Source organism: Leptidea sinapis, chromosome 24 (genome assembly GCF_905404315.1).
Source record: "Leptidea sinapis chromosome 24, ilLepSina1.1, whole genome shotgun sequence".
Classification (NCBI taxonomy): domain Eukaryota; kingdom Metazoa; phylum Arthropoda; class Insecta; order Lepidoptera; family Pieridae; genus Leptidea; species Leptidea sinapis.
The window spans coordinates 3,160,209-3,177,541 of NC_066288.1; the positions used below are offsets into that span (position 1 = coordinate 3,160,209).

The following is a 17,333-nucleotide window of genomic DNA, read 5'->3' on the forward strand; positions in this document are numbered from 1 at the left end:
GTAGCCTAGGCCCAGGTATGGAACTCTTTATTCCATCCTTCTCTGTGCCTATCGTTGGCAGGTCCCAACTATGGTTTGACCGCTCCTGCAAAATGGCCTCTCGCCGAAAGCAGGAGTGCTATCAGGCTTGGGTCAATACGGTGGTATCTAAGGATGTGAATTCCAGCGAACTTATAAAACACTTCAATCATGCCTCCAGGTCCTTCAAAAGAGTTATTGCTGACGCGAATTCGAAGTACATTTCCAGAATTGGCGAGAGACTTGCACGCCTTCCCTCGGGAACTAGTGCGTTCTGGTCGCTCGCCAAGGCTGTCCAAGGAAACTTCTGGCAGCCAGCCATTCCACCACTGCACAGGGACGATGACTCGCTGGCCCATGACGCGAAAGAGAAAGCTGATCTCCTGGGCTCCCTCTTCGCGTCCAACTCGACTCTGGATGACCAAGGTGCACCACCACCGCCTATTTCGCGGTGCGAGTTTTACACGCCGTAGGTAAAAATCGGGCATGTCGCCGTGCTTAAGGCGTTTCTAACCTTCAACATTCACAAATCGGGCGGGTCCAATGGCATTCCCCCGATAGTTCTGCGGACATGTGCTGCGGAACTGGCGCCTTACCCGTCTTTTCCGGCTCTCCTAATCATCAGCTGTAATCCCGAAATTATGGATGGCGGCTTTAATGCTTCCCAATCCCTAAGAAAGGTGAACTCTCGGATCCATCCAACTACTGCCCAATTGCCATTACCTCTATTTTCTCCAAAGTAATGGAGACGATCATCCACCATGATATCAACGGTGCATGCTTCGACTTCAAACCCATAAACGCTGGTGTACCGCAAGGCTGCTATCCCCTACACTGTTTCTCCTACATATCAGCAGTATTCATTGCCCGTATTCATGTCCCGGGATAGCGTCGACTACAACCGGAACAAACTTGTGTCTGAAATAGAGACCATACTTTGCAAATTCTCGGAATGGGGCCGACAAAATGTAGTCCAAATCATCCTCAAGGTCACGCAAGTTTATGCGTTCACCACTAAAAGTCTCCCTTTGTCATATCTCCTCGATTCGAGATCACTCCTCCAACTGCCACAACCTGTATTGACATCGATATATAGCGACGTTCAGTTCCGTGGTCACTTGGAAGAGAAGGCCAAACTGGGAGCAAATTCGGCATCACATGGAGCAATACTCGACCTCTGGGTGGGTGCTCCCCAGTACCAGCTTCTTCCATTTAACCGCATACAACGAATAGCGAATCGAATCATCGACGATCAAGCCATCTCCGATCGGCTTGATTCTTTGGCATTGCGTAGAGATCTGGGTTCTATCTGCATATTCTACCACATTTTTCACGGGGAGTGCTCAGAGGAGCTGTTCGGGTTGATTACAGCGGCCGAATTCCACCACCGGGAATTACGTGCAAAGAAGTACCACCCGCATTAAGTTGACGTCTAGCATTCCACAACCACGCGTTTTGCGAAAAATATGAATACATAACAGAAGGAGATTTTACGAATTAGTCTTTGAACTATCCATCACAAGAGTTTAAAACATTAATGAACGTAGATAATATACTATTGTAACTTGCCTTCACAAAATACCCGAGGAACACAATTTGTATCAGAAAATTAGTTTATATAATTATTATTAAAGGAAAGAACAATTTGAAATCAACGCCATGTAGTGAGGGTTTTTCATAAAACAATACCAGACACCGCCTTCTTTTGAGTAGGGTAGGAAAATAATAACGTCAATTTAGTGGCTTTCGGCTATCTTCGTTCTTTGTCTGTCCATTACTGCTCCTTTCAACAATCGAGTGAATCGCTTTTTTCCTAGAGATAGAGAGTTTCGTTCAGTTAAAGTGTTCTGTCATCTGTGGTTTGAGGTTTCGCTAGCTAGCGCCTAGGTCAAGCCTAGGTGGTTCTGTTTATGTTTTGTGATAATATTTAGTAATATTTTAAAATTGAAAATAATGTATTTTTGTCTCGATAGCATGTATATCAATAAAATAATCTAAAGAATTTACTTATTTTAGATGATAATTATTAAAATATATACATTATGAAGACTGATTTAGAAAAAGAAGCTGGTACACATATTTTAAAAAGTTATGGCCAGTTTTTTAAAATACAACATCAAGATTATGCGTCGATTTTAAAATATGGACCCACAGAGGAGAATAAGTCATTTCTTCCTATTAAAGTTGATATAGTTTCTAGAGAATTTGTGCCAGTAACCACTTTGGTAATGTCGGACAATCCTGTAATGACTAAGATTTTAGGCAGTTTTACATCATTGTGCGTAGAAATATCGACACTGAAAACAGAAGCATTTGAAAGGTTGGTAAAGATATTAACCACATTATTAATTTATGACATTTTATTCTAAACTTTTCAACTCAGTTTATCTGCTATCTCTATGAAGTAAATTGTTACTTTGCAACAAACTGTTTTTAACATAAACTTCACATATTATGTATTTTAATTCACATGACAGTTTTGATTCAATACTTTTCTTAGATGTAAACTGCACTGCAATTATGCACCACTTTTGTGGAAAAAAAATTTGAACACTGTTCAGTACACAGATCAATTTAAGCATGATAGGCAGCAATTATTCTATAATTTTATTCAGTATATTATTAACCATTATTATACAAGTAAATAAGATATATATTATTTGTGAAACTGTTTTAGGCATTTCAAATTTTTGTCATTGTATGATGAATATACTGAGAGTAAAATAGCAGATCAGATGGAATCTATTTGTAATTTGAATGCATTTATATCACGGTGCAATGAAACTCTTGCAAACATTATATGTCAGATGTTTGCTATTTTTAAGGGAGACATTATCAGCATAAGTAAGTTGATTTTTAATTCATTTAGAGTATAGCATTATTACTATTTTTATTTAAATGAATTGCAAATAATTTTATTTAAAAGAGGATTATATAGATAGATATGTATATTACTTATGGCTATTCCCAATATTCAGTTTATCTCTTACTTGAGATAGGAATCGTAACTATTGTTGACTTTTCTGTCCCAATAAACTTATCTACGGTAACTCATCTTATCCGTAAACACAGTCTGTTGGACGACATATAGCTTACCAGAGATAGAGGTTTGTATGGAAATTTCAATTCACACATCCTAATATTAGGTGATAAGAATGACTTATCGGGTGTATTGGGACAGCTTCAGATTAGCTTATCTCTATCTGTAGATATTATATTGGGAACAGCCATTATTGAATGTCAAAAAAAAACTACCACCCAGACCTGAAAATTTGGATTACAATGCAATATTGTACAATAAAAATTTATAATTAAAGAGCCTGAGGGTGTTTGCTATATTTCCAGTCTGTGGTATCAATAAGGAGATCATTTATCTTATAATGACCTTTACCACACAAACATTTTTTAACAATTCTTTTAAATTTCATTACTCATTTGTGTTGTAAATTTTCTGGGATCATGTTTAAAAAGAATATACATCACCCAATAACAGACTTACTAACTCAACTTAAAAAAGTAGTAGTCATAACAAGTTTATGTTTGTTCCTCATGATAACATTATGATTATCACAGTTTCTAGCAAATTCCTTCATGTGCTTATACATACAGATAATTATTTATTTTATTTATTCATGTGTAGGAAACAAACAGTATTATGATACTTAAATATTAACAAATCTTAAAACTTACACTTTCACCAGTGAAGTTTCCAACAATTTATACAACACTTTTAGTTAAAAGGTAAGCAACGGTAAGATAAAAACCACAAAACAAAAGTAATACAAATTAACAACTACTTACAAGCTATATAAGTTACACAATACTATACACGCCTATTATACAATACTATAATGAATTAGTTACAAATGAGATAAGTATTCAGAAAAAAAATGTAAGAATGGGGTTAAAAAAAATCAGTAATTATCTAAATTATCACAAACCAATGATCTGAAAACATTTAACTTTTCATGAAATATGTCAATATGACTGTATGCTCTATTATAACAGCTACATGCCCGAATTATAAACCTGTTCTTTTCATGTACTGTTCTCGCATAGGCAACATCTAATACATCTTTACATCGGGATGTAGGCCTTCTGCAGTGTAATCCTATTTTACTTAATAGAAATGGAGAATCAGCTATATTATGTAATAATTTATATAAAAATATTATGTCTCTATGGGTTCGACGGTCTTTCAAAGAACTTAAATCGTTGGAGTGAAAATTAAACGTAAAATTATCAAGAATATATGGAGATGCAACAGTCAAAATGTTTATTTCCCAAGAAAGTGAAATACCGCAAGCTTGGCACAGAGGTATAGTGCGTGCTATTTTTCAAAAAGGGTGATAAAATGCTTTTGAAGAACTTAAAACCGATATAACTTCTGAGCCATATATATAAGCTGTTTTCTAGGCTATGAATCATCTCGTGCACAGGTTCAACGACTTCCACCCTCCCGAACAAGCGGAATTCCGAATAGGCTTTTGCACCATAGACCACATACAAACCCTGCTGCAGAGTGCAGGTTATACAGTAGATGGACGAGTATTACAAGCCATAGTGGCTTAGCGGTCGTAGACTAAGACTTTGATTCGATGGAGACCAGAGTAGTGATTCATCTCTCAAAGGTGTCACATTGATTATCGATATACCAGAGTGTTGAAGTGATTGTATGGAAACTCCGCTGTGACAGTCCGTCTCCAAAATCAGATCTCGAAGTCTATCCGACTGCAGCGGCTAGTCAAACCAGGCGATGTTATATCGCCGAAGCTGTTCACTGCTTCGTTTAAGCTTCTGGACTGGAATTGACTGGGCAACAATATCAATGGCGAATACATTACTCACTTTCGATTCGCAGACGATATCGTCATCATGACTGAGACCATGGAAGATTTATATGCTCGATGGCCTCAATACAGCTTTCCAAGGTGTAGTGTAGGTCGAAAATGAACGTGGACTAGAAGATCATATCTAATGTCCATGTCGCACCTTCTCCTGTAATAGAACTGTACTCTCGAATCCAACTCGGATAACAACTTTTCGTTCGGGAAGCTCCGTCAAAATTTTTCGTCCCAAATACAACAGTGTCTTTGATAACTAGGAATTTCATTCTTTTTTATGGATGCCGGGGACAGATGTCACCGCACTACCTACCTTCTTATGAACCTGAGGAATCACAAGAGTGTTGCCAACCTTATAAACCATCAAATAAACATACAATATATGAATTTGGAAACAAATATAGAATGAGTGGTAGATTTTGCCATTGAGCAACAAAAAGGGTCCATATTGATTTATTTTTGTTAAAAATACACTGAAAAAGACAAAAAGAACCAAACGAAAGTTCATTTCACAGACAAGAAAAGTAAAATTACCATCAATCAACTTAGTGATTTTAAAGGGGTAAAGAAGTTTAGGTGAGCCAAAATGGCTATTATCAAAATTGGATTGAAACCGGGTGTTTTTAATCCTATTTTGAATAAAAATATTTGAATTGGTACATGGAGGTAGAAGATAAATCCGGAGACACTATAATATTACACACAAGAGTCATTGGTTCTACATATACAGATTAATGCTCTATCTGACATCGTGTACTGGTTTAGCGCCAATAACTTATTGTTAAATAATCATAAAACCAAATATATTAAATTCACCGCGCCAAATTTCAAAAATGTAGATGCGAATATTTTATTAAATGGAGAAGTGGTAAAACCAGTGGAATCTGCTATATTTCTTGGCATTACTCTTGATTCCAAATTGCAGTGGGGCCCCCATATTGAAGGATTGGCGAATAGGCTTAGTTCTGCAGCATATGCGGTTAAGAAAATTAGACGGTTAATTGACATAGATACGGCGGGATTAGTATACTTTAGTTATTTTCATAGTATTATGTCCTATGGTATATTGTTATGAGGCAGTGCGGCCGATATTAATACTATATTTGTGCTGCAGAAGAGGGCTATTCGCGCGATTTATAACCTAGGTCCTAAAGAATCATTAAGAGAAAAATTTAAAGAAATAAACATTTTGACTGTTGCTTCTCAATACATTTTTGATAATGTTTTGTATGTTCATAAGCACATTGAGGAATTTTCTAGAAACTGTGACATTCATAATGTTAATACGAGGAACAAACATAAACTTGTTATGCCTACTACTAGGTTGGGTCGAGTTAGTAAGTCTATTGTTGGGCGATGTATATGCTTCTACAATATGATCCCAGAAAATGTACAAAACAAATGTGTTACGAAATTTAAAAGAATTGTTAAAAAACGTTTGCGTGGGAAAGGTTATTATAGCATAAACGATTTTCTTAATGACACCACGGACTGGGATTAAAGCGACCACCCTCAGGCTCTTTAATTATAAATGTTTATTGTACGATATTACATTGTAATCCATATTTTATATTAAAAAAAAAAGCCCGCTGAGTTTCTTGCGTCCATTCTTCTCAGGTCTGAGGCAGTCTCTTTTGAATGGGTGGTAGATTTTGACGTTCAATAAGTGATTTTAAATCCTATTTTGAATAAAAATATTTGAATTTGAATGTATAAAATTGTTTTTAAAAAGTTGACGACTCAAAATTTTTGCTTATTATTACTTGACCCTCGATCATGTGAACTTGAATAGCTATTGCTGCAATTATAGAGAAATCAGAATAAGTTTTGTATTGCGTCAACAGTGTTCCCCCATCGACACTTACCACACAATTACCCTGCAACTCCAACCGCGACACGCTGAGCTGCTGCTGCTATGAGTCGTGCCGCATGCGACCGCTTCAATTTATTTTACTACGCACTCGTTTTGATAGAAGATAATTAATAAAACCCATAAACGCTGGTGTCCCGCAGGGCTGCGTGCTGTCCCCTACGCTGTTTCTTCTGCATATCAATGACATGCTGCAAATCAGCAATATTCATTGCTATGCAGATGACAGCACGGGGTATGCTTCCTACACCGGCCGTGCCAACATGTCCCGGGATAGCGTCGACGAGAACCGGAACAAACTTGTGTCTGAAATCGAGACTATGCTTTGCAAAGTCTCGGAATGGGGCCGACAAAATTTAGTCCAATTCAACCCCAAGAAGACACAAGTTTGTGCGTTCACCACTAAAAAGTCTCCCTTTGTCGTTTCCCCTCGATTCGAGATCACTCCTCTAACTGCCACAGCCTGTATTGGCATACTTGGCGTCGATATATCGAGCGACGTTCAGTTCCGTGGTCACTTGGAAGAGAAGGCCAAACTGGCCTCTAAAAAGCTTGGTGTACTCAGTAAGGCGAGACAGTACTTCACTAAAAGCCACCGCCTGCAACTTTATAAGGCGCAAATTCGGCCTCACATGGAGTACTGTCCTCACCTCTGGGCGGGTGCTCCCCAGTACCAGCTTCTTCCATTTGACCGCATACAACGAAGAGCGGCTCGAATCACCGACGATCAAGTCATCTCCGATCGGCTTGATTCTCTAGCATTGCGTAGAGATGTGGGTTCTCTCTGCATCTTCTACCGCATTTATCACGGGGAGTGCTCAGAGGAGCTGTTCGGGTTGATTCCAGCGGCCGAATTCCACCACCGGACATGACGTGCAAAGTACCAGCCGCATCACGTAGACGTCTGGCATTCCACAACCGCGCGTTTTGTTCGAAATTTCTTGTCTCGCACAGCCACTTTGTGGAATCAACTACCGGCAGCGGTCTTCCCGAACAGATACGACTTAGGGACCTTCAAGAAAAAAGCATACTCCCACCTTAAAGGCCGGCAACGCATTTCTTGACACACCTGTTGTTGCGGATGTCCATGGGCGGTTGCCTCACCTCTCCCCATCCCGTGAGCCTCTTGCCCGTTTGCCCCCTCTCATATAAATAAAAAAATAGAACAGGTTTCATTTATTTAGACATATACCGCCATGGAATTTTGTATAGACCTTCAAAAAATATGCAATCCCACCATACATTTTTTCCTCGAAGGTCCCATTATTAGGCAGCGCTACCGGTCAAAGCTGCTTGATGTTTTTTTTTCAACAATCGTCGTCATATTTTAACCATTATACACAAAACCTTAACATACCTAAGCATTCCGCATGAATTGACACTTCATTGTTGAGTTTCAAATACGTATTGAGATCAGTTTTTATTTTTTTTATGGAATAGGAGGACAAACGAGCGTACGGGTCACCTGGTGTTAAGTGATCACCGCCGCCCACATTCTCTTGCAACACCAGAGAAATCACAAGAACGTTGCCGGCCTTTAAGGAAGGTGTACGCGCTTTTTTTGAAGGTACCCATGCCGGAAACACCGCACAAGGAAGTTTTGAGTTTTTCTCGAACCAGACACATGCGACGGGGCTTTTCTTTTATATAGTAGTATAGATATTGTATAAATTGATGAAATTAACATTTCAAAAATTTATATTTTGGGATGCTTAATATATTTGAGTATATTTTTAAAATGTCATGTTCTCTTCACCTACATTTACGTTTGGGAGTGGTACGTCAGATTGTACATTGGCCATTATTATTGGCTTCTAGAATGTAGGAGCCAAACACTATACGATTTAAGATATTTATGGCGTGACGTCAGGGGTTCGCAGCGAAGTTATATTGCATTCTCAGTATTATTTTGGACGAATTTAAAATGTATCGAAAACTGTTCTGTCATGTGACACTGTAGTAAGACTTTATTTCGGATGACAACCATTTACCTCTCTATATCAAACAATTCCTTCATTAAAATCCTTTTGACCCTAAGGTATTTTTTTACCTCATAGATTTCCCCATACATCGGTTGCTGAAATTTTTATGGTGCAATTGCAAAATTTTAAAGATCAATACTTATATGTTGGAAAATATGTCAATTATAAACTGTTAACATCAGTAGCTATACGTTTTGGCACCTTCTAAAAATATGAAGGTGTATCCTTCACATTTTGGGATGTTTCAGAATTCAGCCTTATCAAAGAAAACATTGAATAATTGTTACATTACTGTTTCAGCTGGAATTCAGTGGCACTTTATTATAAACAATATTGGAGAATTATTTACTTTGCTAGTATTAACAGAACTAATGATATCTAAATGTTCATTGCCAACTAAATGGAACAAGTTTTGCAAAACTTTCGAAAAATACTGTATGCAACATGAAAAAGCTGAGAACATATGTAAAGATAAAATGGATGCCATAAGTAATGCAATTTCAAGCATAACATCAAGGATAATGTGTGATGATATTATTCAAAATGTTCTGCAGAATATACTTATGCTCAGAAAAAAGAATTTAACAGAAAATAAATGCGGAGTAGTAATGACAGAATTCACCAATTATATAAAGCAAGCATTAGTAAATCTGGATAAGTTAACTCAAGAAAAACCAAACTTCGATAATATGTATAAGTGCATAAAAATAAATGCTTTATTTATACTAAATTCTCATTTGTTTAATTATAGTGATAAAAAAGTCTTCAAATTTTTGACAGAATTAAATTTTAAGGTGTGTTTCAATTCTATTTGTTTATTATAAATTATATTTAGTCAAATGTATAAAATATTGTTATTATTTTTACAGGCACACAGTGTTTACATCATTGGCAACATTATATGGTTCCCTGAGCAGTTTCTCCACCGATATGCATCATCATTGAGTTCCAGCAGTATGAAGGTATCTCAAACCATGTTAAAAGCTCGACAGGCTTATATGAGTACAAAGAAGTCAACACTTCCACGGGAAATAACAGCTCTTCAAAATATATGCACTCATTGGGTTTTATCAATGGAGGAACTCTTTTCTAGTAATAATAAACTCAATGCTTGCGAAATGAGCCTCCATTCAAAGACTCTACTGGAAGGACTTGAAATTGCCTCCAACTTATTTCATTCTGTGCTCTCATTTATTAATCTGCATCTTTCTCTTGGAATACCACTTAAGAAAAATTTTTTACTATTAATATTTGAATTTACTGACATCTTGAAAACTCTAAAAAATGCTGTTAGTAGAAACCATAACCAAATATTGAATTCAATTATAATGGTTATTCAGCACTTAACATTCCAAACTGCGTCGTCAGTTATTGAGGTTAAAAAATCTATCATAGATGATAAGCGATACGCAAATACAAGGTTAGATGAACTTACATGCATTGTAATTGCTGAACAAGCTATCAAAGGAGCACCAACCATAGAGAGAAACATCGCCACAAATGTGGCATTAAGTTTTATACCTGATACTACATATTCAGAAGACAGTTATTACAAACTTGGAAGGTTACTAGAGGATGAAAGATATTTAATAGAATTTATGAAAGCTATCGAAAGGTATTGTGATTGTTCATGGATGATGTGGCACCAAAACATCATACCGTTCTATTTTCAACAAAATTTCAGCACTGAGCCTCAAGCATTAAAACTGAAGTACTTTTTATTTGTTTTGGAAGACTGTGTTAAGCATTTACGTGAAGCTGATGATCAATTTGGATATAATCTTTCCTCAGAGTTTTTAATGAATATAAAATCCATGATTGATGAAAATGTTTTGAAATCGTTTAGCCATGCTATTGAAACAAACTTGCGGCTACACATTCACTCTCATCTTCAATTGGATGTGATAAATCCATTAACATCAGACATGATAAAAAAACTGTTACTGGTTTTAGACAAATTAAAAATTCATAATGAATACATTGGAGTTATTCCTTCTGTTGAACATTACCTGTCGAAAACATACTATAATCTAACTACTGTAGTGTTGTCGGATTGGAAAACATATGGTGAAATGCGGCAGATGGCCAGATTTAAATTTAATTTGAAAACAATTCAAGATGATCTTCCAACTCAAACATTAGAACAAGGGTTGGACGTATTGGAGATTATGCGCAATATTCACGTTTTTGTATCAGAATATCAATACAATCTCAACAATCAATTATTTATTGAGAAAAGCAGTAATAACAAACACTTAAACTCCATCAATATTAGACACATAGCAAACTCAATAAGAACTCATGGAACAGGCATCATGAACACTACGGTTAACTTTACATACCAGTTCTTGAAAAATAAATTTTATATTTTTTCACAATTTATGTACGATGAGCAAATTAAATCTCGACTCATAAAGGACTTGAGAAATTTTAAAGAATGCACTGGAGAGCATGGAAGCATGTATCCTTATAAAAACGCAGAGAAGTTCAACAAAGGCATTAAAGTATTAGGAATATTAGAGGACGGTTTGAGTTATTTAGACAAGTTTAGAGCTTTAATTACTGAGATCGGTAACGCAATGGGATACGTCAGAATGATTCGATCTGGAGGAAGACACAGTTGTGCCGACGCTACTGCGTTTCTACCGTCGTTAGAAACACAAAAATTCCGGAGTTTAACAGAAAACACCGACATTTCAATAAAAACAAAGGAAACATCTGTGGGCTTAGATAAAAACATTGAGGACTTAATATCGAATTTCATTCAAGGGACCGAATACTTCAAACTGCTTGTTGACGTTTTTTCAGTTAACAGAAGTCCAAAGAATTCACATCTGAAAAACTTTTTTATCATTGTGCCACCACTCACTTTGAATTTTGTTGAACATATGATTTTATCTAAAGACAAAATGTCCAAGAAGAACAAAGTTGGTGCTGGATTTACTGATGATGGGTTCGCAATGGGTATAGCGTACATACTCAAACTTTTGGATCAGGTAATTTGTTTAAACATTGTTTTAGGTTGATTTAAACTGATGAAAAACATACGTTGATGTATCATAGCGTAGTGAATCTGTTGAGGTATTTCAATCAAATCTAATTTGATTTTCCAAAATTATAAAGATTATTTTTTAATATGGATTTACTCACTTCTTATCACTCGCCATGGCGGTCCGGTACCCACAACGATAAATCGTGATTAAAGCCGTATTAATAAAAACAACGCCGTTCCAGATTCATGGGGAACCGCGCAGGTCATACCCATTCAGTATTTTCATAATCGTTTAGATTAAACTGTGCGGTTAGTCAAGCCGCGCGGTTACCGCCACTCAATAGAAAATAGAATCCGGCGATGAACGCGCGATCTCTTTACTATGGGGCCTCTCCTCAGCAGTCAGTTTTGTCCAACCCACAGTAAAAATATAACTTTATCGACTTCCATTTCCAAACTGACGCTATCCGTGCATGTTTTTTGCTTACTAACCGTCTGTATGAAAACATAATATTATAGTTTTGCGGTTTCAACAGCATGATTTGCAATCTCCATGTTCCCCTATGTGTAAGCGCCGTTAGCTCAATTGGTGGAACCGTTCACGCTCAGGGTGAGCAGTCCAGTTCTCGCCCGCCACGTAACAATGTGTTTTCGGGGGTCTGTAACGCTCTTGTGATTTCTATGGTTCTACAAGAGAGAATGGGCCGCGGCGATCACCAAGAGGTGATACCATCTTTTTCATCGGGCACCTTTCTATACGTGCCCCATAAGATCACAGACAGCTCCAACAATTCGAGCAGCTGTACATAGCATGGTTCTAATGCTTCGGGCTGATACTGGAGTCTACCAGACCAGAGCTATCCATACTCCATTTATGTGCGGACCTGCGCCTTAAAGCTCTAACTTTAATCTCACTTTATGATGACACAGTTTCTCTGAAGATTATTTCTCTTTAGCCTTTTTGATCTCCATGGGAATGGCAGTGGCCCGATATTGGTGTATTTAGATACTTGGTGAAGTACATTTATTGAGTCGAAGATGATACGACTTATGTGGTTTTTTATTGTATTTGATTTTACCAGCAATTAAACGCCACTAAAGAATATAACAATAATTGGTGTTTATTTTAATAAAATTACAAATAAAATAATTTTGTAAGGAGTGAGAGAGATATTATAATTGAAAGAGTTTGCAATTCTCCAGTTGTGGCGCCATCTTCAGGAACAGTAGATAACGGCGCTACCACAGAATTGAACAAACATCAACGTTATGGATCGTGCGTCCTTCCGAATGATTTTTGACCTTTGATTATAAGTTATGGTACAACTTAAATTTGCTTAATGGAACATAAGTTTACCAAATCACATCATAAAAATAAAGTAGTCGTTTACAGTTTTTGTTTTGTGCATAGAATTCATAATATTTTAATTTTATTTTCAGGATTCGAACTTTGAAGCGTTACATTGGTTTGAATCCGTCTGGGCGTATATAAAAAAGGAAAGGCAAATCATAGACGAACAGAAAAATAGTGGATCAGTTCAGTTACAACAAGCATTGGCACTATCCGAAAAGAAACTTAAAACTCTTGAGGAAGAATACAAACTGCTTTATTACAGCCTTACTAGCGCAAGAATATTTTTTAGATAAATTTTTAAATATTTACAATATTGTTAAAGTTTGATGTATTAATAGTTATTTATGCAACTGTTGTGTAATAAGGGGTATTAAAACACGAGTGAAAGTGAAGCGAACATGAGTGTTTTAATACCTAATTATCAACAGTTGCATACAAGACTTTTCTACACCCATAATATGAATCCTCTATAAAAGATTCTGAAACAGCTTACGGCTAAAATTAAAAAAGCCAGTCCTAGTAACCATTACATCATCCAAACGAGTGTTGCAATGTTGTGCTGAATTTGATTACAACACTCGTTTGGATGGTGTAATGGTTATTAGGACATTGAGTTAAAAATTACAACATTAAAAAATGTTGGCAATAAGCTAACTGTTTTAGAATCTTTAATAGAGGATTTAAAGCATGGGAGTAGATAAAGATATTTTTATTTATATATTTAAAACGTAAGTAGCACCTACCGGAAAGCTGATTTCTTTAGATTTTAACTTTATTTATGTAGAATATTGTTGATACTAACAATAATGTTACTGTTACTTTGCCAAAAAAATCACGACCATATTTAATTTGAATTTCAAATAGTAAAATATATTTTTTTTCGCTTCAAATTATTCAGAGTATCAACTAATTCAGGTAAAGTCGTTGCATCAGCATTACATATTTCTTCCGAATTGTAACTAAGCATGTTGAGTTGTTCGTGTATATTGAAGAAGTTATAAAATTGCTAATTCATAAAAAAAATATCAAATATATTTATGTATTGCCACTTTCTATATTCCAGTCCTGATTCTAAATCGGTCATCCTAGATTGATGTTCCTGCTTTTAGCGTTTTAATTACCAATCTATAGATAACTGTGGGGATCTCTTTTTTCAATCCATCTATGAGATTATAAGGCCAATTAGGTTTTTGTAGGAAATTAACAAGTATGTGTTCTCTATAAGTACTATATTATGGCCAAAATCTTTAAATCATTAATTATATGTCTAGATAAACTATGACTGTGAAAACATCGATAAAAATAGAGTTTAAAACTAACTTATATAATAACGTAAATCCTATTACTCCACAGCTGAATATCTAAGTGATCGGACAGCCTGGGACTAGATTATGATTATTTTATAGCAATAGCAATGACAATTGACAGTACAATATTGCATATTTTTATTAAAAAGTGCGCAAAAAAAAAAGAATGCTGGGAGAGTTTCCTGCGCCGCTTCTTCTCTCTCAGAGCGCCATTTGTTTCCGAAGAGGTATTAGTATCTAGTATTTTAGAAATGACATCAAAACAATACTAAAGGAATAAATTTTGAGAAAATAAATGTATTTTAACATATATTTTGAGCAATTCACGCACACTAACACAAAGTGTTATACAAATCGCCGAGTGTCAGACATAGCCTATCACTCAGCAAACTAAAATTCCTGGCCTGTTTTATCGGTTGCCTAACAAGTTATTAGAAGTTTAAATCTGGATTCATTTTAAAATTTATGGAATCATATTTAAAGAAACAATTGTAAAAAAACGGGTCCCTCAGTAAAGTGTCGAATCTGAAATATTGTACTTACGACATCGGCAGTATTTTTCTAAGAATTTTGTAATATAGTCACGAATAATTTTCTTCAGTTTTATCATAACATATTGATCTAATTAATGAAAATTCATTTAAGGCTCCAAGAGCCGATTTAAACAAATAAAACCTGATAAAATAATTTGGAGATAAGACCTCTTGGGCGCGGTATCGTCGACTTTTGTACCTAATGGTTTCTTGCGGAATACATTCCCACTATGGCGATTACTCTATCAGGCGCAAATGGTATAACCGTTGATTCTCACCCCATTGTATCCCCGCCCGCCGCGTACCAATTTTGTTTTCAATTTTCGTATTGTATCCATATATGATGGTCTGTGGTACAATGCTCATCCTAGTTTCAGAGGGTCCACACAAAATGCTTTCTGGGATGTCGGGAATCGTGGCCAATTCAAACCTACGACGAATCCTTATCGTGTATATGGGGCGCGAGTGAGCGTTGTTATCAATAGAAATATATTTACAAGGGCGGATAAAGGTTGTGCATGTTTTCAGATATCCAGGAAAGGACCTCGTAAGCTGTGTTTTAAAAACAGCGTCTTTCTTTTAATTTTTAAATAACTTCCTTATATATGACGTAACCGACCAGCCTATAACATGTTAAAACGATTACTCGTTGGAATTGTATTGTTTTTAGAGAGTTAATAAATCAAAAACAGTCTTTGTAAATAGGTATATATTTTTTATAGACAGAGATTATTAATATAAACAATTATCGTATGAACCGGAAATTATCTTCCTTTTGTGTTTGTTTTACAACCCTTATTATCTTACACAAGGCATAAAACCAAATCAGAATTGAAATAAGTGGATTAGGTAGGTCTTATTTGCAAGCCCCACTATTTACCCGCTATATATTGCTGTGGACATTTTTGAATTATTTAACTAATAATTTGTCTTATAAAAAAAGCGCATTTACAATATTTTATTTATTACATAAGGTGTAGAATATCAAATGGAACATGAAATAAGACGTAATTCTTAATACTAAAGTTTAATAATAAGTTTAACCTAAAAAGTACTTTTGCTCTTATAGTCAGCAACTCTATAATATTATAATGTTTCTAGTCGTGAATCAGAGAAAATGTCGGACATTAAACTTAACGTCTACGGCCAATCATTATCCGCCGCGTTGGCATGCGAGAGCAACATTCCATTTGACGTGACAACAAACTTTCCGATTATACTGACAATAAAAAAACAATGGCAATAGATGACAATAGGCGTTTTACATCTATAACACGAGCAACAGGGACAGATTCTTAAAGGTCAATGTCCGATATTATCACTTATCTGTACCTGGAGTACACTAACAATGAGATAAAAAAAATCTTTTCCTACACATAATATAAGTCATTATATACACGTAAGGCCGAGTCCACATAAAACAGATTCGGCTAAAAAAAGAGCACATTGAATTGCAATAATGTACATTAATAAATAGTATGAATAATAAATGCTCACACTACAATCAAAACTGTCACTGTATTAGCTATTAAAAGTATATATTCAGATATATACAGGAATAAACAATAAAGATTATCATATTGAATGAAGCACTATTAGTATTTCTGGTAAAAAAAGGAATCACTATTACATGTAGGTAATGTTCAATGATATAATTAAATTAGTCATTTGATACAGTCTCTTTAGTCAGTGTCGTCACTTCCGGTTCAGAGCGTTCTGTGTCACTGTGAGCGGTGTTCTCTGCGGCGCGGTCGTCGTCAGGCGAGTACGAACAAGTGGGTGAGGCTGGTAGCGCGGTCGGCAGTGCGGGTTCCGGTTTCCTTCGCGGGTAGTCGTTGAAGATGTGTATGTGGGGAAGGCGACGTCAGTCTGTCTCCTGTTCGTGCAACTGGGCCAGCAAGGCTGCGCGCCGCGACTCAAGGTCGGCGTCGGTCCACGCGGCGCCCGAGCCTCTGCCGGAGCCCGACCTTCGTATATCATGCACTCACTTACTGAATACCGCCTCTATAAACTTGGCTACGTTTGTAAACAAACAAACAACTGTCAAACTGCGACGCGACCCCGCGACATTACACGCAATCAACTAGTTTTAAACCTTTCGATGCCTAAAAGAAACATGCACCAAGTTAATAAAAATATCACCTTCAGTCCTTCTTATTTGTTTACAAAAATAGACAAGAATATAAATACGCAGATCGAAAGTATTCCTTATGTAACAAGCGTAGTCCATGGACATCGTCCGCGTCAAATTAAATTAATATCAATTATTATTATTCTGTAATTTAATCTTAATATTTAACTCAGTGTCTCTTCTTAATCTTACTCTATTAAACATTGAATTCGTAAGAATTTTTTTAATAAAAAAATATCAAATATGGGATATTATTTTTAATCTAGGTCTGATTGGGCCATATGTGTCTTTTCTCTTAGAAC

General features: G+C 36.1%; 2 protein-coding genes across 3 annotated transcripts in view; one reads left to right on the forward strand and one right to left on the reverse strand.

The window, feature by feature from the left end:
- Positions 1–1,892: 1,892 nt before the first annotated feature.
- On the forward strand, positions 1,893–15,672 carry LOC126971557 (WASH complex subunit 4). The gene is made up of 5 exons (XM_050817856.1): positions 1,893–2,338; positions 2,696–2,862; positions 9,015–9,508; positions 9,584–11,710; positions 13,147–15,672. The coding sequence occupies exons 1-5, from the start codon at positions 2,061–2,063 to the stop codon at positions 13,351–13,353; spliced, it is 3,273 nt and encodes a 1,090-aa protein (XP_050673813.1). The 5' UTR covers positions 1,893–2,060; the 3' UTR covers positions 13,354–15,672.
- Positions 15,595–17,333, reverse strand: part of LOC126971566 (pre-mRNA-processing factor 40 homolog B) — a 31,305-nt gene continuing 29,566 nt past the window's right edge. The window contains exon 18 of one of the 2 annotated variants that reach the window (XM_050817871.1): positions 15,595–16,867. In XM_050817871.1, coding sequence (XP_050673828.1) covers positions 16,765–16,867 — 103 coding nt within the window. In that variant the 3' untranslated portion in view covers positions 15,595–16,764. Of the gene's footprint in view, positions 17,006–17,333 lie in introns of both variants that reach the window. The other variant, XM_050817872.1, reaches the window with a different exon arrangement.

Coding starts and splice junctions, on each gene's coding strand:
- LOC126971557 (XM_050817856.1), top strand. CDS start 2,061: ATGAAGACTGATTTAGAAAAAGAAGCTGGTACACATATTTTAAAAAGT. Junction 2,863..9,014: donor GGGAGACATTATCAGCATAA/GTAAGTTGATTT, acceptor TTACTGTTTCAG/CTGGAATTCAGTGGCACTTT. Junction 11,711..13,146: donor TACTCAAACTTTTGGATCAG/GTAATTTGTTTA, acceptor TTTTATTTTCAG/GATTCGAACTTTGAAGCGTT.